The 26,817-nt window shown below is 41.4% G+C and overlaps 1 protein-coding gene across 2 annotated transcripts; it reads right to left on the bottom strand.

The window, feature by feature from the left end:
* On the bottom strand, nt 1-23,032 carry GGH (gamma-glutamyl hydrolase). Of its 2 annotated transcripts, none has more exons than XM_039521731.1 (10): nt 22,950-23,032; nt 19,473-19,650; nt 17,175-17,289; nt 15,724-15,774; nt 14,169-14,253; nt 9,444-9,582; nt 7,331-7,437; nt 7,148-7,238; nt 5,904-6,041; nt 1-1,378 (listed from the first exon to the last, which is right to left on the bottom strand). In XM_039521731.1, the coding sequence occupies exons 2-10, from the start codon at nt 19,591-19,593 to the stop codon at nt 1,257-1,259; spliced, it is 969 nt and encodes a 322-aa protein (XP_039377665.1). In that variant the 5' UTR covers nt 19,594-19,650; nt 22,950-23,032; the 3' UTR covers nt 1-1,256. The 2 variants fall into 2 exon arrangements, with proteins under 2 accessions (XP_039377665.1, XP_039377666.1); XM_039521732.1 differs by having other exon boundaries at nt 22,968-23,024.
* Between the last annotated feature and the right edge of the window lie 3,785 nt (nt 23,033-26,817).

Raw genomic sequence — 26,817 nt, forward strand, 5'->3', positions numbered from 1 at the left:
TCAAGATCAAAATAGTGTTTAATTCTGTTCATACCAATGAGTTCAATTCTTTTATTGATAAGACATTACCCAGGCTCAATCAGTTTATTAATCAAAAATAGATAATTCACCACAATACAGAAAGTTAATATGTCACCGGTCTGGAGAGCTGTCTTGCAGCATTCAGTTTGTCCCAAAGTATTAGCTCCCTTTGATTTATATTTATGCCCCACTTGTTTACAACAGATAGAAAATCCTCAAATCCACTGTATTAACAAAGCCTTATATCTCTTTTCTCATCTTGTCTTATACCTATTGTGCAAGACATAAAGACATCTGTACCAACCATATCCAGTTCAAATAACTATCTGTACCTGGGAGATGGTACTTATTTCACAAGCCTCAACAGAATGTACATCTCATTTTCTGACAGACTCTACGGATACAAAGAACAGAACTACATGTACAAAAACAGAGACTGCATCAGTTTAACTGCTAGTAGATGCCACAATACGCTGAACACGAGTACAGTTCATAGTTCTAAACTTAGCACAAGTATAAAGCATTCCAAACATATATGCTATACCTCCCTTGTTTTTGTTAGTAACTTATTTTAGTTACACAACACAGCTTATCCAGTTACCCATATAATTACAGTAATAAAGCAATATATATATTTGGGTTAACATGTCTGTGAGAACTGATTTCAGAGTCCTTAATACAAACCCATTCTTGATTTGGTGTCACTACCACTGTAACATGAGCACTATAGCTTCTCAGACAACAGTTTTCTGCTTCACCTTTGATCAAGCCATAGAGCATCATGGGGCTCTGGTCCCGTTCAGTTATCAGTCCTTGACATTTTCCCAAGAGAACAGAATTATGCTTAAAGATCTGACTAAACAACACATATGCTATCAGAGAGCCCACAATGTTCTGAAGAAGTAAACTTATTTCTTTCAAATATATGACAAGAGTATTGTTCATTTTTTTAATCAACCTGATTCTTTTCTAATTGATAAGCACAATCAAGATGCCATCCCTGGAGGTAAAATGTATTTCCCTGTAAGTGGTATTAAAAATGTGATCTAGGGCAATTACTGAACATTTGTCAGATTAATGACCCAATTCTACAGAGGTAACATAGGATAAATCACTTGAAAGTAAGCTAAGCATTCTGGTGTTCTGCCACTTGCAAGGCACAACATGAGTTTAATTATGAAACTTGCAACAAATAACTATTTACAGATCGCTATCCTGCACCAGGGAATAGATGTTCAAGCAAAAAAATAGATTTGCTGAAATATAGAAAAAGCACTACTAAAAACAGGGGCATAATTATAAATCAATGCTTCAGTTTCTTCATTCTTACTGGGAAAATGGTGCAGGCTCTTCCGGGCTGTAAGACATTTTAAAAGTACAAATTACTTCACTGTCATCGTCTATGATAGTAACTTGCTTGGTGAAATAAGTTATTCTATATGCAATTATAGCAAACAGTGGTATAATAATTTATTAACAAATAACAATAACAATATAATTATATTGGTGGTGGAAATTGTGGCGCCACCTTCTCCAAAGGATACTGGTAATAAAGATACTTTATGATCATGGAAGACTATGCTCATTTTTAAAAGCAATGACTGCTACTAAAATTTGATTCTTGCAGCACTGGAGACATCTGCAAAACCAGAACTAATACACTGTGATTCTATCCTATCAGAAATTGCAAAGTTGGGGGTCACATGGTATCCATGATGAAGGTTGCTACCTAGTCCCAGACTTCTTCACTCCCTACATATCAATTCATCTCTAATAACTACTTTCTTGGCAAATTGGCAATAAGTTTCTGTCATCAAAGTTGAAATTAATCCCCTGAATAAACTTTGAACTGTTGACTACGGATTCCAATGAAAAAGCAACAAAAGACCTGAGCCTGAATCACCTAAACAGCTGAAAGCGGAGACCACAAGGCCACAGCAGAACCTAGCGCAGGATATCATGGCACAAAAGGAATTCCTCACAACTGGATTCAATGTCAAAAGACATTTGTAGCCTCTCTAAAGATGTATGTGATATAAAAATCTCAAATGGCTGACTTGGAAAATTAGCTACAAAAGGAAATTAAAGAAGAAACTGCCTCCTTAAACTTAGACTACACAAAGTGGAAGAAAAACAGGATGACTTAGAAAACAGATCTCAAAGAAACAACTTTTGCCTCTTGGGCATTGCTGAGGGTTTAGAGGGGAAGAAAGGGCTCATCAATGCCTGGTACTAGAAGTCAGGAGTCTGGCAAGCCCTGACCCATCATCTTTAAGCTACTGAAGTGCAATGATAAAGTAACGTTAATGTAAGCTGCTAGAAAACCTGAAACTTTTATATACAAAGACCACACATTTTCTCTTTTTCCTGCCTTCTCAGCTGAGCTTAACAAAAAAAGGGTTGCATTCAATGCACAGGTGCCGACTTTCATTATTCTTTCTGGGTGGTCCACCCAGAGGCCCTGCCCCCACTCCACTGCTCCCACCAGCACCTCTCCTCTGCCACCGAACAGCTGATCGGTGGGTGGCACACTTTTTTTCAGTGTGTATATATATATAAACTTATATCATTTTCCAGCTCCTAGCAGATAACCAGCTAGACTGAACTCTTCTATTGATCTGAACTGAGCAATAAGAACAACTGAATAACGCTGTAGTGCATAGACTAACTGGTTAACACTAAACTGATGTTTATAGCACCATCTGCTGACTGAAATATTATCTGCACTAATCACCACAACTTGCACCGCTAGACAGAATCTCTTCACTAGCTCTGTAAAAGCAGCAAAGAGTCCTGTGGCACCTTATAGACTAACAGACATATTGGAAGTGGGTGAATACCCACTTTGTTGGATGCATGTACACTAGCTCTGCCGCTCATGGATTGTGTTACGGTGACCACAAATCCTTTGGAATAGGCAATTCTCCTGACATGTAAAGTACACTATAACCTTAAATAGCACTTGTTATTCAATTATTTTTCATTTTTAGTTTTCATACTAATTTATATTTGATTTACCAGATCAATTGTAAATGTAGATCTGATGAGTCTGTATATATGTATATGCATACAGTGGTGCCTCAGAGTTATGAACACGTCGGGAATGGAGGTTGTTTATAACTCTGAAATGTTCGTAACTCTGAACAAAATGCTATGGTTGTTCTTTCAAAAGTTTACAGTGCATCATTGATTTAATATAGCTTTTAAACTTTATTATGCAGAAGAAAAATGCTGCTTTTCCTTTATATTTTTAGTAGTTTACGTTTAACACAGTACTGTACTGTATTTGCTTTATTTTGTTGTTGTTTAGCTCTCTGCTGCTGTTGGATTGTGCACTTCCATTTCTAAAAGAGGTGTGTGGTTGACTGCTCAGTTTGTAAATCTGGTGTTCGTAACTCTGAAATTCTAATGTACATAGTAGAGAGGCTGAGGGAACTGGGCTTATTTAGTCTGCAGAAGAGAAGAGTGAGGGGGGATTTGATAGCTGCTTTCAACTACCTGAAAAGGGGTTCCAAAAGACGATGGAGCTCGGCTGTTCTCAGTGGTGGCAGATGACAGAACAAGGAGCCATGGCCTCAAGTTGCAGTGTGGGAGGTCTAGATTGGATATTAGGAAACACTATTTCACTAGGAGAGTGATGAAGCACTGAATGGGTTACCTAGGGAGGTGGTGGAATCTCCTTTCGGTTTTTAAGGCCCGGCTTGACAAAGCCCTGGCTGGGATGATTTAGTTGGTGTTGGTCCTGCTTTGAGCAAGTGGTTGGACTAGATGACCTCCTGAAGTCTCTTCCAACCCTAATCTTCTCTAACTCTATATGTATAAATAAAATCTGTAGGTAGGTATATATTATACATATTCTAGAATGCCCAATAGTATATACAGGGTTATATTTGACTTAAAATATATTTGTATTTAGAAATGTTTAGACTATTAGATAATATAGGTAGGGGAGGAGAGGATGGAACTGAAGCCATCAGAGGTCTGAAGGTGCTCATACTTGCTTGTTTTAAGTCTGGGAGATTGGTTTGTTTGTTTTGGGTTCGTTTTCCCCCAGGTTTTACAAATTTGGTTGATATATGGTATTTCCATCTTGTGCATGTTTTTATATATGTTGTGTTTATATTTTATATAAAAACAATACAAATATAGGTGGGGTTTTTTTTTAGCAAAGTTGGGAAAGATTGTATTTGCAAGGAAAACAAAATCCTTCTGAGAGAGACAAGGTCGGTGAGATTAATATATTTTATTAGACCTACTTCTGTTGGTGAAAGGGACAAACTTTCAAACTACACAGGATGCTTCTTCATATATCTAAATATCCGCCTGTGACACGCTTTCCCAGACCAGAAAAAGAGCTCTGTATAGCTCAAAAGCTTGTCTCGCTCCCCAACAGACCTAAATCCAATAAAAGACATTACCTCACCCACTTTGTCTCTTTAATATCCTGGGGCCAACATGGCTGAAACAACAATGCAAACAAAAGTCCTACCAGTTCAATTTTTCACTTCTGGGACCATGCTCAGGTTAAATTTAACATCACATCAACATTGTAAGAAATACCATTGAACAAAAGTAAATTATGTTTCAGCAGAATGGATTGGCTGTTAAATGCTCATAGATGCTGTGTCTCCATCAATCATAAGAAGCTATACTGGGTCAGACCAATTGTTCATCTAGCCCAGTGTGCTCTCTCCACAGGGACCAGTACCAGATATTTGGGGAGCGGGGATTTACAGAAAAGAGCAGTTGGAATGATCCATCCCTGTCTTCTCCACTTGGTTTCTGGGAGTCAGAAGTTTAGGGTTACCTCAAGCGTGAGCTTGCATCCCTGACCATCTTGGATAATAGCCATTCATGGACCTATCCTCCCTGAACGCATCTAGTGCTTTTTCTAACCCAGTTTACTTTTAGCGATCAAGGATTCCCATGGCAATGAGTTCAGCAGGATAGTTTTGTGTTATGAGAAAAGTACTTTCTCTTGTTTGTATTAAACCTGTTCCCTATTAAGTAAATATTTTGTGTTTCTCAGTCTATATTTTATTTTTATGGTAGGGAAGACATAGGCAGGAGGGATTCTGATCTATGCAAACTACATAAAGAGTGTTCAGGAGGCAGTGTTTGCCTATAGCATTGTAGTTGACCTTGTCTGAAGACCCCTTCGTGGGCTGTGGAAGCTTTTTCAGCCAAATGGAGTAAGGGCTGTAGAGAGAGGCTGTGAGGATTAAGTTTTGTACACCTTAAGAGACTAACACAGAAGACTTTGTGATGTGGCTAGGCTGGACTGCCTTGTTGCACTGCAAGAGGAAAATGCACTAGTCTTTCTCTGAGCCTGGAGACAATTTCCTACTTATTTTTGTCCATCCCTCTGCTGGATCTGCTGTAATTACCCCAAATAAAACAAAATTTAGGAAGTTTCTGGAAATAATGAATAGGAGATTTTATCTCATTCTACCTACTTTGCCCAAGGCAGAGTGAGACTGGAATGTGAATAAGAGCTTTCAGTTCTCCTAGAGTGCAACCTTAACAATTCTAAAGTTTCATTGGTTGCTGGTGTCTGCTCAAGAATTTATGTCAAATTAAAAATCGACATTCTCCTTCTGGCAAATTACTCTCTACTGAAAGGAATTTGTCTGCTTCCATCAGAATGCTTGGCTTTTGTTATTTTTACTTAACCATTCTATTTAGTGTCCCTCCTTTTAATAAGCCTTGAAAGCTTGCATAGTATGTGCTCACAGATCAATCAGAGGTCTAGTATTTTGACACTTGAAAAGGGGACCTTTCCCCACCAGAGAACATTCTACTACTTTATCTTTTTGAAACTGAATTTTCTATATATAAAAATGGGGGGGAGGACAAACAAAACAAACAACAACAAAACTTACCTTCATTAACTAAGAAGTCTGCTATGTAATATGTTACTTTCACAGCTGATGGGGAATGTGGTATGCCTGAGACGTTCTTCCATTCAAAAGGACTTTTTTCTGGATGCCACTGGACCCCATAAATAGGGTATTTATATGCTGCCATAAACAATTTTTCCATCAGTGCACATACTAGGTCTTCACTTAAGTCATTGCATGCACAATTTCATTACAATGAATACATTATTACAGATCTCACTAGTAATTAGTGGCTTCTCCAACAGGAATACAAAACCTTAAGCAGCAAATTGGATCTCTGTTGTAAAAATGTATTCCTACCCAAAACTTCATATACAAGGTTTCAGGCCAAGAACAATATTTATTTAAGTTTAAAAAAATAATTTGGCCAATTATATAGTATGAGAACTTAAAGTTACCATTAAAATTAAGTATATTGTTAAATGAAAAAGGGTTTCATTCTATATAAACAAGTTTCTGCAGGCCATTGTTCCCCCTTTGTAATCTAATTGTTTTAGTTGCAGTATTAAAAAACTGAAAAAAGATTTGTTTCATTAAAAAAAAAAAGAGCAAGTGCTAGGAGTTTTGTTAACTGCACGGCAGTTACTATCCAGCTCCAGTACTAGTTTATAATGTACATACACCATACATTTTGCCTACTGCATAGTTTCTAGTGGAACAATGACCAAATTCTCTCTCTAACATTCTCTAGTTAATCAAGACATATGCTTCTGGAGTTAAACGTCCAGATAAAGGCGCTGGTAATGCAGGAGTCTCTTGGAAGACAGCAGTTACCAGCTTTCCCTGTGCTGCAGGCACAGATAAACAGAGCAACTGGAGAGGCAGCATCAGTATCAGTAGACAGCCAGCAGCAGAAGTCCAGAGTAGACACATTGCACTGAAGACGGGTTTAAACTACAAAAATGGAAGCGGTGTCTTGTCCCTCAGCACTGAAAATATTCTATTGATAAAGTGTGCTGACATATCTGGTGTGGAGCAGTAGGGTGAGAGAGGGAACATGTATACTCATAGACATGCACATCAAAAGTAAAGTGCAAAGACGTAGGTTATCTCTAGAGTCCAGACAGAACACATTCCAATCAACTGAAAGGCAGGCAGTGCTGACACTTCACTGATTATCCTAACATTAAATTTGTATTATGAACTAGTAACACCACTATCACACTCACTGAGATCTTCCACAATAATAATAACAATCACACTTTACATTGGAAACTGATCGCTACCTTCCATTGTGGATACAAACTCTATCTTTCCATCTGTGTTAGTTGTCAGAACCTTATAGAAATTGCGTAGTTTCTCATTCTTTTTGAAATTCTGCAGCAAATAAATGACAGAAAAAATGTGTTATATTTCTAGATTTAGAAGAATAAACTCATTTGGATTCACTAAATCAAATAATTAAATACCTTCATGGAGACACTCCACTTGTGAAAGTGTGCCGTCAAAGGCTCAGTGGCAAGTTTTTGCAACAAGTCATCTGGAAAATTCTGGAACATCCTGCTGTCTTTTGCAGCTTGTACAAAAAAAGACAAAAGAATATTCTCACTATTGTATTGTCAGTGGAACATCATTAATAGGATGGGATACATGTGATAAAGTACTGGCTGAATTCATTTCAAATCCTTTTGATTCTGTTCTTTCATTAGATTTTATTAATCAAGAAAATCCCAGAAATATACTCACATATATGTAATACAGCTCCAGCAGACTTCATCCTAGCAATTCTCACCATGCCATATGCTGAAGCCCTCATCTATTGAGATCCTGATTTTGCCACCTTTGCTCACACTGATTAGAACCCTATTCTGCCATTAATTTCAGTGGGACTACCGACAAGATAAAGTATTTGTAGCGGGGCAGTCACCCTGCTTCAGCCTGGAAAGGGTTAAAAGCCAGCCTTTGGAGGTGGCTGGGGCTGAGCGTCAAAAAGGGTAGGCTGACTGGGGAAGCAGCCACAGCTGGGGCCGTGCCCCAATCAGGCCACAGCTGGCCCTATAAAAGGGCTGTGAAGCAGGGGCTGAGTCAGTCTCTCTCTAACTCTGGATAGAGAAGGACTTGGTTGCCTGGGAGAGCAGGGTACTTGGGACAGAGCTGTGCTGGGGAAAGGAAAGAGGAGCTGGGGAGCTCCAGCCTGGTGAAGGCCTAAGCAGGTACTAGGATTGCAAAGGTGCAGCCTGGGATTAGGAGAGGCAGCAGGTCCAAACCCCTCCCTGCCAATGACGAGTGGTTTACAGACTGCACTCTACCCCAGTGAGTAGGGGCTGGATGATGACTGGCAGTAGCCACTGGGACAAGGTGGGAATAGAGGATTGGGGTTCCCCTGGGAGGGGAGACCCAGAGTGTGGGGACTGTCAGGGGGCAGAACCCCAGGGTAGGAGGCACCAGGGTCTGGGAGGGACATGGGGGAGCAGCAGGTGAGATACTGGCCAGTTGGGGAGCTCTGAAGCTGGTGAAGAGCTAATTCCCAGGATGACCAGCAGGAGGTGCTGCACCAGCAGGAGGTGAGTCATTGCATTGCTACAGTATTATTCTATGTAATTAAGGCTGAATTTGTCTAAATAAGGCAAGGCAACAGCAAATAATTAATGGAATAAATGCAATCAATTGAAGAAATCCTGCTCATTGCTGCAAGACAAAGCCATAGAAAGCATCACTCAGTCAGATTCTGCTACCCATGTGCTGACTTGCATCTCATTCTGCAGGTAGACCAATTGCTTTCAATGCTATGTGTTATACCACCAAGAAGAACAGTGCTGCCATTTATGATTAGAAGCAGGGCCAGCGCTTCCATTAGGCAACCCTAGGCGGTCGCCTAGGGTGCCAGGATTTGGGGGGGCAGCATTTTGTGCGCTCCGCACGGGAGCTTCTGGTTCTGCTCCCATTGCACCGCCGAAGGACCTTCTGCCAATGTGCCGTGGAAAACAGCGGCAGGCAATTGAGCAGCTCAATGACTGCTGCTGTCACCTGCGGTATTTAGGCAGAGGGTCCCTCTTCGGTGGCATGATGGGAGTGGAACCGGAAGCTCACGCGCGCCCCATGGGGAGCGCACAAAATGCCACCCCCCCGAATTCTGCTTAGGACGCCAGAAACTCTGGCGCCGCTCCTGATTAGAAGTGAGCCAACCTGCAAAGTTCTAATCCAAATGTCTCCAACACTTGGAGGGGTTTGGATCCAAACACTTTATTCAGCTCATTACAGAGTTGGGGGACTAAACCTAAATTTTGGATCTAGGATGAAACTTCCCCAAAGTTTGTGGCTGTTCAGAGCCACAATTTTGGTTTTGGCTTCTCTGTATATACCTGTAGCCTGCAAATAGTTTGTTCTCAGACCTCTTATTTTACGTTCATAGAATTCTATTGGTGTTCTTCCTGAAGCAACAATATTAACATAATAAAAACATTAGTCACCTGTTCCAAATCTTCAACCTTAAATGTTGGCTCATTACAAGAAAAAATATTAAAAGGGGAGGGAATCGCTAAAGCGATTCCTGTGAAACCAAATGATATTTGTAATGTTCACCTGTGGTAAACGTCAATGGGAGCGAAATATTCTCAGTTTTCGTTTTAACCAGTAAGTTCTTCTCACTGGTGAGGTATGTAAGCTCTTCATGTCCCAGACATGTTCCCCAGACAGGAAAATAGTCTCTTTTATCATTAGCCTTAAAAATAAGAAGCAAAAAGTCAAGAAATGTGTCAACACAGAATAATTTAGGTACATGTTAATATGCACTGGACCTTTCTAGGGTATTGGCAGATAATCTTGTGAGTAGCCTGGACATAAGAACCATGAAATGAGGACATTCCTACCATGAGGCAAGCACAGCACTATGCATTAACAAATAGTACATCCTTTTATTTCTATGCAGGACGAGGAGTTCTGCAACATAAGAATGGCCGTACCAGGTCAGACCAAAGGTCCATCTAGCCCAGTATCTGTCTACCGACAGTGGCCAATACCAGGTGCCCCAGAGGGAGTGAACCTAACAGGCAATGATCAAGTGATCTCTCTCCTGCCATCCATCTCCATCCTCTGACGAACAGAGGCTAGGGACACCATTCTTACCCATCCTAGCTAATAGCCATTTATGGACTTAGCCATCATGAATTTATCCAGTCCCCTTTTAAACATTGTTATAGTCCTAGCCTTCACAACCTCCTCAGGTAAGGAGTTCCACAAGTTGACTGTGCGCTGCGTGAAGAAGAATTTCCTTTTATTTGTTTTAAACCTGCTGTCTATTAATTTCATTTGGTGACCCCTAATGAAATTAATAGGCAGCAGGTTTAAAACAAACCCCTTTATGTGCTCGACACTTGCATAATTAGCAATTTTGTGCCCTAGGTTCCTGGAGGAGAAATTCTGACTTTAAACAACATAAAATAGAAAGTGGTACTGTTACCTTAAAAACAATGAAACTGATGTGAAATATGAGCTAAGGGCAAAACTGGGGGAAGGGAAGAAAATTGCTAATAAAAAGCAGAATGAAATTATTTTTTGTCTCTTAAAGAAGCACATAGCTCTGAATATTCTCAGTGCGATCAGAACAGTGAGAAGGTAGCATTTTTACACAGTAGTTTTTCTGACTGCATGCAGGTTTTAAAAGCTCTGTCTCCAGAATGTTAAGGTGTTACCTCCACCTTAACTATATCACTGACACTGTGACCCTAAAAGGTCACATAGATACTTACTCCTACAGTAAAATGCTGAAATATTGAATATCTATGCAAAGAAGCTCCAACAGTATCACAGTATATTTGGAAGGATTAGATACATACTAGTAAAAGTCAATTTCACCATACATACACAAACTCATGAAAAAATATTTCCATCAATGATCACTGAAATTTACAGTTAAGCAAAGTAAAGAAAATGCTGCTTCAGAACTTACTAGAGTTTCATTAAGGGTATTTACTTTTGTATATTTTGACATGTGGTAATGACAATTTGTATTTAAATGGTGTAAAGCTTTAAACATGTTGAATTTCAGCATCTAATGTCATTAAATAATTTGACCCACCCTATTTTCTCACCCTCCCCATAATTTCCTGCAACTGTGGAAAATTTAAATTGCTAAAAATCTAAAAAAAGCTTTAAAATAAACATCAATATTATCTGTAAAAATATTTAAAAACTTAAAACAAACTATGGGAAGCCTATTTATAGTCATCTGCCATGAAATAGTAGATGTGTAAAGCTCCTTTAACTTACTCTGGTGCATGTGAGGAATGAACGTTATCAAGAGTTTAAGTGAAACCATAATCAAGCCCTTAACATGTACTCCCCTTATAGTCACTGTGCCTAAAAATGAGCCTAGACGCTAACCACATATTTAACATCACTAAAGACTGATTTTTTTTTCTAATGTAGCTGAGAACAGTGTAAGGTAAAACTCCCATTGGCTTCAAATGGGCTAGGATTCACCTCTTGCAGATGACTGTCATTTAAAAACACAGTCACACCAAGTAATCTTTTGTTTTGAATTTGGCAAGGCAGAGTGGGAAGAGACATGGACATGAATTTAAAAGAACAGTAGAAATTCCAGTCATCTTCATACGTGCAAACATGCTCTTGACTGTTACATTTTTATAAGTGCAAAGTGAACTATATCAGTATTTTATAATGCTAATTAAGTCTCAAATGATGCAGTTCACAGCACACAAGTATCAGGAGTAAAATAGAGAACAGAATGCTAGAAGGGTTATGTATACAGAACTGGATATTACCTTCTAAATGTTCAATTATCTTGATTGCATAGACCAGGGATTGGCAACCTCTGGCACGCAGCCTGTCAGGATAAGCCCCTGGTGGGCCGGGCCAGTTTGTTTACCTGCAGCATCCACAGGTTCGTCTGATCGCAGCTCCCACAGTTCACCATTCCAGGACAATGGGGGCTGCAGGAAGCAGTGAACAGCACATCCCTCGGCCCACACCGCTTCCCACAGCCCCCATTGGCCTGGAACCGTGAACCACGGCCAGTGGGAGCTGCGATCGGCCAAACCTGCAGGTGCTGCAGGTAAACAAACCATCCTGGCCCGCCAGGGGCTTACCCTGACAGGCTGCGTGCCAATCCCTGGCATAGACCATGTCTAAAGATTTTCTCTCAAATTCTGTGTATGAAGTACTGACACACAAGCAATTTATTGAGTTGCTGTGAAATGTTCATTTTCATGATCATTACTGTTTACTGTATGGTCCCCCTCACCAGACGCTATGGCCCTTGCGTGCTTACTCACATCTTTAACTTAACACATTGTGCATAGTTTATTGAGGTAAATGGGACTAAAACTACAAAACGGTAAGCAAGTCTTTGCAGTAGCAGGGTCTATGATAACCAGATGGCAACTCCTAAGAAAAAAGATGGCAGGGAGAAAACAAACTGCATAGAAAAGTGACTCATACCCTCCAATACATGTATACACCAGACCAAACACACATTGTACTGACTCCCAGTATTTCACAGTGGCCTTCTGTGCAATGAGAGAGACCTGGAGCACAGACACAACACTATCCAGGGCAAAGCACCTACCATTTTGAAATAATCTCTATAAACCAATACCAGTGAGGAAAATATCACTGTTTACCTAGGCTGCTGTATGCTATATTCTGCACAGCAAGGTATGTAGGAATGCTGATTACAAGCTAATGTTCCCTGATGCTGCATCAGCTTATGGATTGTACATATTATGCTTTAGGGCTGGTCACATTTTTTTTTTTAAATTAGACTTTGCTACAGTGGTTTTCATTGAAAATTTGGATGAAAAAAATGCATAAAAATCATTTTTTTTGATCAGCTCCACTATAAAGGTTCCCACCAAAAGAGAGAGACTGACCTCTCTCAATGTAAAAGATTTGTAAAATGGAGAGCAGACTTTTACTTCAAGATAGGCCAAGTGGGACACAATTAACCTTTGAAAAAACTGACTCTTAGAAAATGAGAATTAATTATTTATCTTCAGTGATGAGTCAGAGCATCACTGGCATATTCCAGAAGAAACAACCTCATGATAAATTATCCATATAAATCTAGATCATTCTCTGTAAAGAACTTTTTCCTACCTGGCTGCCTTACTGTGTGATGAATCAAGCTCACTTCTAAGGTATCGTGTACTGATTTGCCGTTACTGGGGGGTCAAATTCAAAGTACATTCATAAAATGAGTGACTCACGTTAACTTACACTCTCCTCTCCCAGACACATACACTCAGATCTATTGAAATCTATTTGCCCATGTGAAGAATAAGGGAATTGGAGTGGGTGGGTGCCAAAAGAAGTTGTAAATAACACCACTTTAGGGTCCCTTTAGACTCCCTTTAATGCTATATAATGGTATGACTTGAGCAAACTGTATATGCACAGATTTAATGTATTTAACATTGAAATATTCCCTGGTTTTGGATGGTATCATTATTTACTTTTTTTATTGCACCAGTGCCTAGAAGCCCCAGTCAAGAATAAAGGTTTCAGTGTGCTAGGCTCTGTATACACATGTGAACAGACTGTCCCAACTCCCAGAGCTCAGAGTCTAGGACAATGATGAAATCCAAGAGGTGCAGGAAACAGATAGGAAAAGGGCTATTTCCTTCATCATAGCTCATATCTGCCTTCATTATGCATAGTAGAAGAGAGAGTAAAATATCTGTATTGCTAGGATAGATTTGTACAGTTAAATATGTTGGGGAAAGTATGTTAACCACAGTTAGCAAATAGTGTAGCCAAGATTTTCAGAAGTGACCCATTATTTTGAGGTCCTGACTTTTTGGGTGCTCAACCTGAAACACTTTAAATGGCTGATTTTCAGAAAGTGCTGAGCACTCACCCAAACCCCTAAAAATCTTGGCCTGATTTAGTGTTGAACAGAACATCTGAGCACTTCTAATTCGTAAAAAATACACTGGCTACCAAGAAAGATTGCGTAAGTGTTGGCAACAAGGGTGACTACGCTAAATTTTGCAAATGTTGTACAAATAAAGAAATTAACAATTAACTTTGCTTAAATTATTTAGCAATGGGCCTCAAACCTTAAAGTTCAGATTCTAATTTGCTGAAGTTTGGAGGTGTTCAGTTCAGACCTGCATCTAAAGCTATTACATGATTTGTTACACACACATCCCAACAGTCAGCTGCTTATTAGCAGGCTCACAGGAATATACTGCACTTCAGTTGGAGACTGTCCAAATAAAAGCCTCCCATGATTTTGGTCCCTGAACACTGACAATAACCAGAACAGTTTTTCCTTTAAGTGGTTACCTTTAGTGCCTTCTGGTAAAATATCCTAGCAACCCTAGCATACGCTGAAGTCTTAAGACTAGCACCACCTCCTGGGAAAAGTACCCTGAAAAACAAAGTATTATTACATGTGAATAACCACGGGCCTAGGCATAATATAATGGGTAAACATGGACATAAGAACCCTGAGACCTAAACTCACTGGAGGCAAACACCAAACCATATGATCACAATGTCTATGTGCTACAGTAAATTCCAACACTTCAGAAAAGGGCTGGGGCCTGCTGATAATTAAAAATAATATTTTCAGAGTGAGAAGAACCTGAAGCTAAAACACATAAGCTTTACAAGATAAAAGGCTACATACAGCATTCTGAGCTGAAGCTTCCACCTGTGATTCAATAGATGCAGATACTTTCTTTTACAGAGTCAGATTCTCACAGCCCTTACTTAACAGAGCAGGGAAGCAAGTATGGCCCACCCTTATTCATTTGTGCAGCCCTCCTCAGTTTGCAGCTCTGATCACAGATGGGTGGGGATGAAAGGAAAGCAGCAGCTACTTGACCACTACTCCCCTTTGCAAGTAGGTGGGTGGTGAGGGGATAAGGAGTGGGAATAGACTTGGCTCTGCCCCCTCCGTTAGCCAGCCAGATTTGTTAACCAGGTTGACAGCAGAGTCTTCACAAAAGAGAGTGAAATAAGTTACTCCCTCCCCAGGGGAGCAGGGAAGGAATGGCATTCGCTGGCTTCCTCCTGGTGCTAGATAGCTATGTGCCACCTCTCACTCACGGTGTGTTTGGTATTTTACAGAACGTGAAGATGTGATCCTTGTCATAAACAGTCTGCAAACTAAGGACCTAGCACTGCCACCTTTACTCATATTGAATCACAGCTTACTCCACAAGTAACCCCAATGAAACTATTCATGGAGTAAGGTGGCATGAGTAAAGGGGGCAGAACAGGCCCTCAGTTGACACAGTATCATAAGGGATGAGTTGGGTGGAGCAAGGAACAAGGCAGAAGAAGTTTCAAGGAGGAAGTGGAGGAGGAAGAGGGTAAGACAGGAAAAAGGGTAGAAGCAGCATGGAAAGGGTTAGAAGAGGAGACAGAGAAGGAGTAAGGAGGGGAACAGTGAGCAGGCAAGCTGCAAGGACTGTGAAATAGCTTTGGCAAAATGAAGGCCATCACTGAAAGGGGGTACAGACAATATGATGGGCTGCTGGCTTCCATTCGAATGCTGCTCCAATCACCCTGCACACAGGCAGAAAAGGGTGCCAAGTGAAGTACTTGTGGCCATGCAGCTATCTGACAGATACACATTGCTAAGGAATGGACACAAATGATTCCTTCTTTTAGCAGGGGTGTGTGCATGTGCAGTACTTAGCACACACCTGCAAGAAAGAGGAAGATTAGACTCGCATTCTCTACTTAGGAAAACAAAGTATCTCAGTCTGGAATCACCAATGGTAAAACCAAGACCTTAACAGTAAAACAACAGTGGGTTCTGATAACATGAAGCCTTTCTAAAATATATGTTAATAAACATTTCAACAGGAGACTGATGCACAAAACTTACCCATTAATAGACTGGAAAATTTTGTCATACTCTTTTTCTGAACGATGTAGTCTGAAATCCCAACAAAGATAGTTACAGGATCTATCTGAAACTTCACCACATTTTACCATTAAAATACCAAAGACATTTCATACAAGCCACCTGCAATAAGCATGGAAAGTGTATAAGAAGTATGTATGAAAAGTAAAGAAGAGAGTAATTCTAGGTCATTAAAGGCCAAAATCTGCCACCCTCACTGTTATGAATGGTACTTTACTTTTCAGATAGTCTAAAAGAGTGCACAACTACAAAATGGACTGGCTTAGCAGTGGGACTGCTAAAAAGGATCTGGGGGTTACAATGGACCACAAAAGGAATAAGAGTCAACAATGGGATGCAGTGGCAAAAAAGCCCTATACATTCTTGGGTGTATTAAGTGGAATATCATATGTAAGACACAGGAGGTGATTGTCCCATTCTACTTGGCACTGGGTTGAGGCCTCAGCAAGATTACTATGTCTAGTTCTGGGTGCCACACTTAGCAGAGATATGGACAAATTGGAGTACAAAGGAGAATAACAAAAATGATAAAAGTTTTAGAAAAAGATGAACAATCAGGATAGATTAAAAAAAATCTGGGGATGTCTAGTCTTGAGAAAATAAGACTAAGGAGAGACCTATCAACAGTCTTCAAAAATGCTAAAGGCTGTTATAAGGAGAATGGTGATCACTTGCTCTCCATGGCCGCTAAAGGTAGGACAAGAAGTAATGGGCTTAATCTGAAGTAAGTGAGATTTTGGTTAGATATTAGGGTTAACTTTCTAACTATAAGGATAGTTAAGCTCTGAAATAGGCTTCCATGGGGAAGTTGTGGAATCCCTGTGTGACATTATTGATATAATCTGGGACCATATAGAACATGGTTGCAACCAAAGTCCTGTAGTGGCACCAAATCTTATGTAAAGGGGGTCATATAAGGTGTCTAAGGCCAGGTTATGGGTTGCTGGTTATGATTATGCTGTCTATATGTATGTATCATTTTGTAGTTGAAGTTATGAGTATTGGCTCTATACTGTCTGTATTTCAAATTTGTGCTGTGTTTCTGGCACTAGTGTCAGTCTCCCTCCATTTCCTGAGTCCTAGCATTATTTATGTATTCTTGGCACTATATGGCCCTGAAGGCAATAGCATGTATTTGGAAACTTCACAGACCGCAGCTAGCAACTGGTACATATGTTAAGTCTGAAGATGAAGAAACACTTTTAATATACTGCATTGGCAGGCACCAGCTTGCTGTGAGTCTAGCCTCCATTCCAAGAGATCTTGCAAAATGCTGTGCACCTTCTATAGTTTATGAGGAGTTGAAAGTACAGAGTGACTCAGCAGTTATGCATCCAGAACCTTTCTCGGTTAGGCCCTTATTATGCAGTACAAATCCAGGAATTACCACCCATTTCTATAAGGGAGCTTACCTTATTGGCACAACTCGTGCACCAGCAGATTCTATAAACTTCACATATGAAGCAGCAATGTAGGATCTTCCATACTTACGAAATGTTTTAAAGCGACTTTCCTGTGCCAATATCCCTAAAGGGACCAGGAAAGAGAGACGATTGGTGCTATACAAATTGCAATAAATATAGTCCAGAGGCGGCAAATTAAATCAAAATCTCCCATTCCCTTCACTAACTGATTTGAGACATAAATCACATTAAGTAGTGTTATATCTATTGGTGTACAATGAACTATGAGAAAATTGGAAAAATAAGTAAACGAGCTTGCCTAAGAATGTGGTGTCAAATAAAAGCATTTCAACAGTGTGAACTTTAAATTCCCTGCCTTACTAGTCTGATTAGTGCCATAACTTTCTTTAAATATATTTTCTATATTTAAATTTATTTAGAGCTTAAATAAAGTGTCTCTAATATACCATTATTTATTATCTGTATAACATTATTGGCCAGCAGAGCACTTCAATGCAAGATGGATTTCCAAAGATTTTAAAATCAAATGCCCTGCGACCACAGTCTAATCCCTGTAGTTGGACCCTGGTCTCACACAGTCACAAAGAATTAACAGAATCCCATATTAGTTCAGGAGTCTGCCTACTCCAATTGGATTGCAAGATTGGGGCCATAGTTATATGTATCAGAGGTGAGATGACAGATCGTATACATTACTTACTGCATGTCCAATGAATCTGTTGCAGGTTATTTTGGCAGGCAATATTTTAGAATTTTCCATTTTTACCTTTTTGTGGACTATTTCTATTTTCAAAATTCAAAAATACCTAACTGAGATATTAAAACTGTATCTTAAATATTAGCCATATAAAAACCTACAGTAACGTCTATTTGAATTCTAGAACTAATACTGTTTTAGGCCCTAATCCTTCAGACAGTTATGCATGAACTCAACTTTAAGTATGTGAGTAGTCCCAATGAAACCAGGACTACTTATGTGCTTTAAATTAAGCACATGTATGTTTGCATGATTTGGGCCTTAGGCAATATCTTGTTATGAAAATTTACACAATAGTTGGACATTTTCTAAATGCTACATTAGAACTTTTTCTAGACTGTTGTGTAACTGTGCCACATGACTCACTGTATTACAGCTTGTGAAAACTTGTGAACCCCACACTGTGTTATCCAAAACACCAGGCCAGAGTCTCAGGTTGTGTAAACTGATCTAGCTCCATTAACTTTTGTATGGACGTCTGACTCCAGCCTGTCTTTTGGGGGTGGATTTTTTTCACTGAAAATGAAAAAAAGTATTTTGAAGACTAAATGCTCACTATTTACTTTAGATATTGAAAGCAAAACTCACTGAGATACTGACCAGAACTCATAACAAACAAACCATCTCTGAAAAAAATTGATATTTTAAAAATCAATACCTGTTCTTATTTCAAAAGAGACAGATGGGCTTTTCTGAAAAGATGTGAAATAAATCTAGAATCTTGAATGATTCTGTGCCTCATTTCCCCATCTGTAAAATGGAGATAATTGTAGGTCCTTACTTGGGGCGGGGGGCAGCCTGAGAGAGAGCGTTAGGGCTTGTCTACACTTACCGGGGGATCAGCGAACAGTGATGGATGCATCAGCGGCTGATTTAGCAGTTCTAGTGAAGACCCACTAAATCGACTGCAGATCGCTCTCCTGTCGACTCCTGTACTCCACTGGATCAAGAAGAGTAGGGGGAGTTGACGGAAGAGGGTCTCCACTTGACATTGTGTAGTGTGGATCCCGCGTTAAGTAGATCTAAGCTATGTTGATTTGAGTTACGCTATTCACGTAACTCAAATTGTGTAACAGATCGAATTTCTCCTGTAGTGTAGACAAGGCCTTAGATAGAGAAAATAAAGACTTATCCCTGATGGATAAGTGCAAGCTCTACTGTTATTGTTGAGGCAGACACCATCATAATTCAAACAATGAGAAGATGGCTCTTTATTGACACAATGAAGCTTTATACTCAGGATGCCAACACCCCACAGAGGTGTCAGAGCAGGGAGGGGGGGGGTTTGGAGGGAGGATAAGGTATTTTTACCTTATTTTAATGCATTCCTCCAACTGACCCTCTCGTGTTAACATCTGCCCTAACCACCCTCTGCTCCCTCTCTCCTTCCTGGTTACAAGGGTGTGTACTGCTCAACCTGCCTCTGTACACCACTGCGTACACACAATCACACCTCTGTTACAGTCAAGATGCCTCCATGCCCTCCCTCCGCCTGCATTCTCCTTTACCCTTGTCGCTCCTCTTCTTACCAATGATGGGTCTCTCATTGCTGTTCCTCAGGTTGTTCTGCAGCACAACCAAGGCCACAGCATTGCAGCAGAGCAGGAGTAGAAGACCCAGTGAGGACCGTAGCCCTGGGTAGCTCAGCATGGTCCCTCACCCACAGCCCAGTCCTAGTCCTCTGCGAGCTCTACAGGTGTGTGTGTCCTGAGCACACAGCAAAGGGTTGGCAGGTTTGTGTAATTTTGGGTGGTTCCCAGAATGGGTCCAAGTCCCTCCCCGCCCCCCACACACACCTGCCTAAGGCTCTAGGAGGGAGTTTGGGTGTGGGAGGGGGTTTGAGGTGCAGGTTCCAGGGGGAAGTTTGGGTATGGGAGAGGTGCAGTCTCTGGGATGGAATTTGGGTGCTGGGAGGGGCTCTGGGCTAGGATAGGTGTTGGGATGCCGGAGGGGATGTGGGAGTGGGTTTGGGTGCTGGGTGTGGGCTCTGCGCTGGGACAGAGGGTTGGGGTGTGGGAGGGGGTGGGAGGCCTGGGGCTGGGCTGGGGATGAGGCATTTGGGGTGCAGCAGGCAGGCTGCCCTGGGGCAGGGGGCCAGAAAGGACTCCCCCCAGTCATCTCCCTGCTGGCAGCAGTGAACTCCAGAGGTGGGGTCCCCCTCCAGCCTCCCCCCAGCACAACACTCACTTAAGCCCCCCCAGGCTGCTGCTCAGGAGGTCAGCCAGGATAAGCCCCCCACCCCTTGGAGTTGACTCGGAGTCGCCTGCCGGGGGAGGCTGCCATGCACCTCCTCTCTCTGCCCCCCGCCGGCACAGCAGCCCCCAGGGGCAGCCTTAAGGAAAATGGCGCCCTAGGCGAACTTGTATTTTGGTGCCCTTTGAGTTTAAATACATAGTACTTTCACTACAGGGTGTTGGGGGATGGGAGGCTGCAGTGAAAACTCTAGGGTTTTTTGTGGATAACTTAGAAATTAGCTGTTGATTGCACTGTACAAACACAAATCCAGAAATATTTCCATCAGTATTAATTAAATTATTTACATATAGGGAAAGCAAGAAAAATGCTGCTTGAGAACTTATTAGAGTCAAAATTCAGTGATATAAACTTCTGAATTTAGCTTGTTACAAATGGATTAGTGAATTAATAGTTAAAATCAACAAATCCTTTCTGGTTTTAGGATATTTATTTTGTATATCTTGACACTTAGTGGGTTTTGCTGTTTTTGTTGTAATCATGTTGGTACCTGGATATGAGAGCCACAGTGTGGGTGAGGTAATATCTTTAATTGGATCGACTTTGGTGAAAGAGACAAGCTTTCGAACCCCACAGAGCTCTTCTCCAGGTCTGTGAAGCTCAAAAGGGCATATTTCTTTCACCAACCAAAGTTAGTCCAAACAAAGATATTACCTCACACATCTAGTCTCTGTGTTTGTGTTTTAACAGATTTAAAGCTTTAACTCTTTGAATTCAACTTCTGTTGTCATTAAAAAATTATCTGATCTCCCCCACAAAATTTCCCACAACTGTGAAAATAAAAAAATTATAAAAAGACAAATAAGCTTAAAAATAAGCAATTTATATTACACATCAAAGTTATAAAAAATAAAAAGTGTATTCTACCAAGCCTATTTATAAGCCAGAGCAGCATAGTTGAAGTGTGTGTGGGGTGGGGGGAGATGGGGCAGAGCCTATAATCCCAATACAGTTATTTCTCAGTTTAAGGAACTGATTGAAATGTAAATCACAACAATCACACATTATCCTCAGGTTTCAGAGTAGCAGCCGTGTTAGTCTGTATCCGCAAAAAGAACAGGAGTACTTGTGGCACCTTAAAGACTAACAAATTTATTTTAGCATGAGCTTTCGTGAGCTGCAGCTCACTTCTTCGGATGCATAGAATGGAACACACAGACAGGGGAAATTTATACATACAGAGAACATGAAAAGGTGGAAGTATGCATACCAACAGGCAGAGTCTAATCAATAGCTCATCTCAATTGATTAGACTCTGCCTGTTGGTATGCATACTTCCACCTTTTCATGTTCTCTGTATGTATAAATTTCCCGTCTGTGTGTTCCATTCTATGCATCCGAAGAAGTGAGCTGCAGCTCACGAAAGCTCATGCTAAAATAAATTTGTTAGTCTTTAAGGTGCCACAAGTACTCCTGTTCTTTTTACATTATCCTCAGTTCCATCCTCACACTAACAGCAGGAATCTCAGTGCCTTCCAGAGGATGAATGACATTTTCAGGATATGGGATTAAGATGGGAGTAAAGAAAGATGTTTCCTTATTCTTAATCTTGATGCAACATAGAAATGTACACAACATTGTGCCCAACAGTTTAGACAAAGCCCTGCCCCAAGGAATTTCTGTATACTGTTAAGTACGACTTGTAGTGGAAACAGGAACAGTTCAAAAAAGAAAGCCTGAGGGTGTGGGTAAACAATCAGGAATTGAAGGAAAGATAAATGGGTTTCAGGGTCACATCAGGCAGGCAAACACGACCCACTGTGACTCCCATTCCCACTCCTGTTGAGATGGGGGGGGGAAGCGCCACATGGGGGAGCTGATCTCAGTCACACTCATTTATCTCCTATGCACCCGCCTGCCTGACTCTGGGGAGGCAGCAGCCCCCCTGGGACTAAGCGAGTGAAGCTTCTGAGCCAGGGCAGCGGGGAGGACAGGACCTTCAGCTGCTGATGGGGGAAGAGGGGTACAATTTAAAGGTCCCCCCCCCAACAGCTCGAGTGTCATACCCCTCCTCCCCAGCCAGCCCAGCCCTCCCCCATGCCCTCAGTTCCCCTGTGGGAAAGCAGCTGTTCCTTTCTTCCTCCCCTACCGAACCTCTCCCTGCAGAGCGGAAGCAGCAGCCCTTCCTCCCTACTGCGCTCAGGCTCCCAGCTATTTGGTGCACCTGCTGTTTGTTTACCTTTCCCACCCTGGTCCCAGGCTGCCTCCAGCAAGCTGGGGAGGGAGCGGGAGAGCTCAGCAGGCAAGGGAAAACCCTGGCAGAAAACTGGGGAGGGGTAATGTGACCCAGTGCATGCCCCCCGTGTGTCACCTCTCTGCAGGGAAGGGATGGGATGGGAGCAGGCAGGCTGCAGCAGCGCCCCTGCTTAGCGTCGTACTCATTGTGAGGGGCTTAATGTGCGCTTCATTCCTGCTGGCAGTGCCAGGGGAAAGAACAAGCTCTTTCCTCGACAAGTGGGGCTCGTAGTGGGGAGTGGGGGAGGGGACTGGACCTGCACCTGCTCTACACTAACACACAACCAGAGAGCAGGGCTGCTCCAAGTCCCCTGTCAGCCGGAACACACACAGACAAGCTGCACACACACTCCTCCTTCAAACCCCCCCCCCCCCCACACACACACTGCCTGCACCAACCTCAGCTGCCCATCCCAGACAGCAGGTTGGGACACAGCATAGCCTGCCCCACCCACTCCCCATAGCTTCTACAGGGGGCCCTCTGGCCCGGGAGAGTGGGGAGCCCCCCAGGCACCCACCTCTGCTGCTGCTCTCACCAGAGAAGTTACTTGAGAGTGAGGGCCTCAAGCTGCAGCCTGGATGTGTGTTTTTTTTCTCTCCCTCCCTAACCGTGGCTGGGCTGGCAGGCGTGATTCCCCTCCTTAAACCCAGCTGGCTGGTCGCAGGTAAGGTCATGTGGATTGTATCAAACGTGCCCCCGTCAGCACATCGCACTGGGCAACTGCTCTTATCACCCTGGGCAGCGGCCAGCAAGGGAGCGCAGTGCAGAGCTGCAGGGAGCAGCCATCCACTGCCCAGGGCAGGCAGGGACGCTCTGGGGGAGGCGTGCGGGGGCAGAAGGTGGGACTCGGGGAGAGACCCGGCCCCAAACATTGGTGGAATGGCCCCCGGGCCTCTGAATTTGCTGGAGGCCAGGCACCATGGCGCATACAACTCACCACCCCTCAGTGCAGAGCGATCATATTAACATATCAGTAAAGTCTTCTGTAAGATTAGATGATCAGTGGTACTGCTCAGGACGCTTCAGCAGCAGCAAGAGTGCTCTTAAAAGGTAGTTGTGGTGTTGTCAATGCCAATGAACAGAATCATTTTAAAACTACAAAGCCAACATGGAAATAAGAATCTTTGTTTCCTCACCCCCAGTGCACAATTTTTCTTGTTCTCCTGGACACCTTTGATCTATAGTCGATAAGTTTTAAAACATCTTAACCTTCAAATTGTGATCAAAAGAATTTTTCATTATACTTTCTTGTCAGAAATTCAGCTTGCGGCCTGATACAATAAAATCCTCAGAGAAAAGAACTTTTGAAAGCTATTTCTTCTTGTTTATAGGCAAATAGAATAATGACCATACCTGGCAACTTGTACAGTGCACAGCTACACTACGCTACAAAACACAAATTCTAAACTACTGGGAAAAAATATTTTTCTAATGAGAATCAGAAGCTGATGCTCATTAGAATATCGCTTTAATTTTAGATCTTTGGAAAGCAACTCCATCAAGAAATTGTTTGAATTAACTGAAAATGTAGCGATTTCCTATGAAAAGAAAACTTGGTATTTTAGCTATTTTACCTGGCAGAAACAAAATCTATTTTCAATGATAAATATTCAGCCCTGCATACTTCATTTGGGTCGCATGCCTGTAAATGAAAGTAAAATTTGGCTTTCAGGGGTGCTGGGCTTTGGTTTGGTTTAACACTAGAGGCTGAACTAAAATTGTAACCATTCAGTTAAAAAACCCACCCCCAACTCATGTTAAATGTTGAATGCATTACAGGTATTGGCACCTCTACTGTGGTGCGGGTGTGATTTACTTTTCTCATGGGACTCTTATTTGGTTTTTAATGGTTACACCTATTGTATCACAACAGAGTGAACTGTACTTAGGAGTAATTTGATTTGGGTCTTACCTCACCAGTGAGTTTTGTAAGATGGGTGGAAGGGCTATTATTTTACACCCACAGAAAGAAGAGGAGGAACTTTGAATTGCCAAGTACACATATCTTCTTCCACTGTGATTGAAGCAGGAGTCCCTCTTTAAAATACCAGCTTTCTATAAAATGCTGATGCACATATAATTTGCTACTGACTGTCAGCACACTGTAATGTAAACTGTTTTTATAATTTTGTACATGTTATAATACCTTTGTATTAAAAAAGAATTAAACTTAATATAACATTCTAGGTGGATCATGCAGTCTCATTTGTCTGTCTGTCTTAACTTTTTATTAAGAAAAATTTACAATTAAAGATTAACGTACTATGTCAAACATTACTTATTATTTATTCAGGATCAGGTTAATAGTCAAAGAACCTGGCGAAATATTCTGGCTGAGTATGCCAGAATGGGTGACCAAATTTCTGAATCTTCTTTTTGACGCTTCTCTTGTGTACATATTCGTCTGACAGTGTTTGCATTATAAAGACTGTCCGTATTTTGCAATACCACATTTCCAGAGGAGAAGTCACACTTTTCCAGTAATGTTCAATACAAAGTCTTGCTGCTAACAGTAAAAAAGGAAATTAATTTGTTGCTCTGTTTGAAATGTAGAGCCTCTTCTGGAGCATTAAGGAAGCAGGTAAGCTCTGGGAAGCTGGCATTTTGCGATAAGAAGAATCTCTTTACTAATTTCCTCCCAAAACCATCAACCTGGGCACAACTACCACATGTGCAAGTATGTTCCCCTTTTCCCACAACCCCGCCACGTATTTGTCTGTTTTTAAATGCTCAGGAATTATTATGGAATAGCGTAAGCAATCCTTTCCCAAGGAGCTTCTCTTTCTAGCTAGTGCTTGCAATGTTAACAACAAAGGTAGGTTGTCAATACAGGTTCTAGCAAAATGCATATGGAAAACTGAAAAGTCCCCTCCAACTACTGTAATATATTAACTGAGGAATAAAGCTGACTTTTCAGTTATGGTCCATTCAACTGCTCCTTCAAACGGCATCAAGAAAACAGAGAGAACTTCTGCACCCCAAGTGAAGTCATTCAGGTCCCTTAGAAATAAGGTTTGCCTTTCATTGTTTTGTATTTAAAACAAGGTGCTCTGACAGACAGACCCTCAAAGTCCCTTCTTCACTCACCATAACCTGTGGCAGACCAGGCCCTGTTGACTCCATCTGCAAACTACTTAATATTGTTTCTGAACTTCTCACCTGACTGTTTCTCAGACCAGGAGTCTGCCTTCATTGGAGCTCTAGGGTGGGATTTTCAAAAGTGTCCTCTGCAAGGGACTTCTCTCTACCTGACCACTCCACTGACACAAGCACATCGGCTCCCTAACTCCACTTAGTGGCAAGGTACACTAATTTCTGCAGGCATATAGATTATGCCCTTCTCTCATGGGAAGATTGTCTAATATAATTTTAGGGCCTTCAGTCGTGTACACCTCTCCCCTTCCCATGTGGGAAATTTCAGCTGTTCAGCTGTACTCTTTCAGATCACTTCGGGAGAGGGGGGGCGGCGACTCTCACTCCTGCTGGCTGGTTAGCAGAGCTGCCAGTTTCAACCCACTCTGCAACTGGTGCTTGATGGCAACCATTAACACTTCATTCCTAAAGCACCTTATCCATTGGGTTGGACAGTCTCACCTAAACCCACAGCTAGCAAGCATAGAAGAGCTACTGTAGTCTGAATGCTAATCTGTCTAGGGGTGTCACCCAGAAACACAGCACAAGCTTGAGATATCAATGTACCACACATTTATAACTTACGATACAAAGATGACATGCATATAAAAAAGCTTATCATATTTAGCAAATCATAACTTTTCCACTGATATCTTACATAGCATATCCTGTATAAGATTCATTCCAATTTTGTAATATTGGTATCAATATTATAAATGGTCACTCATATTCGATACAACATTATAGCTGGTACTAGCTAAAAAGAAAAAGCCTTTCCCGGATTCCAAGCTTGTGAAGGAGTGCATGTTGGAAGTGCTGGAAGAGCTTTTTGCCGGAGATAAAAACAAAGATGACATTGTGAACTGTGTGAAGCAAGTTCCCCTGTCTGATTCCACAGCAATAAGAAGATTGGAAGTTATTTATGGGAATTGTTTGTCAACACTGTTTTCTGATTTAAAAAATGCCAAATATATGTTTCTTGCAGTGGACAAATAAAATGATTTAAGCGACACTGCCCAGCAATCACTGTTTGTTAGATTTTATGATGGTGAAATTTTCAAGGAAGAATTTTTGTGCTTAATACCATTAGAAACCTACACCACAGGAGAGGTCATTTTTGAAAAGGTAAAAGGCTTTTTTGAAAAAAATGGCTCAGATCTGCAGAAAATAAATTTGCTTGTTACAGACAGAGGTCCTTCCATGAAGGAAAAGAAAAGGGCTTTGCTTCATGTTTGGCAATGATACACCCTTCA

The sequence above is a fragment of the Mauremys reevesii genome, linkage group 2 (genome assembly GCF_016161935.1).
Source record: "Mauremys reevesii isolate NIE-2019 linkage group 2, ASM1616193v1, whole genome shotgun sequence".
NCBI lineage: Eukaryota > Metazoa > Chordata > Testudines > Geoemydidae > Mauremys > Mauremys reevesii.

What these genes read in the sequence shown, in the direction of transcription:
- GGH (XM_039521731.1), bottom strand. Translation starts at nt 19,593, where the DNA reads ATGCTGAGCTACCCAGGGCTACGGTCCTCACTGGGTCTTCTACTCCTG. An exon ending in GCACGAGTTGTGCCAATAAG is followed by an intron (nt 15,775 to 17,174) that starts GTAAGCTCCCTT and finishes TTGGGATTTCAG; the next exon opens with ACTACATCGTTCAGAAAAAG. An exon ending in AGTGGAGTGTCTCCATGAAG is followed by an intron (nt 7,239 to 7,330) that starts GTATTTAATTAT and finishes TATTTGCTGCAG; the next exon opens with AATTTCAAAAAGAATGAGAA.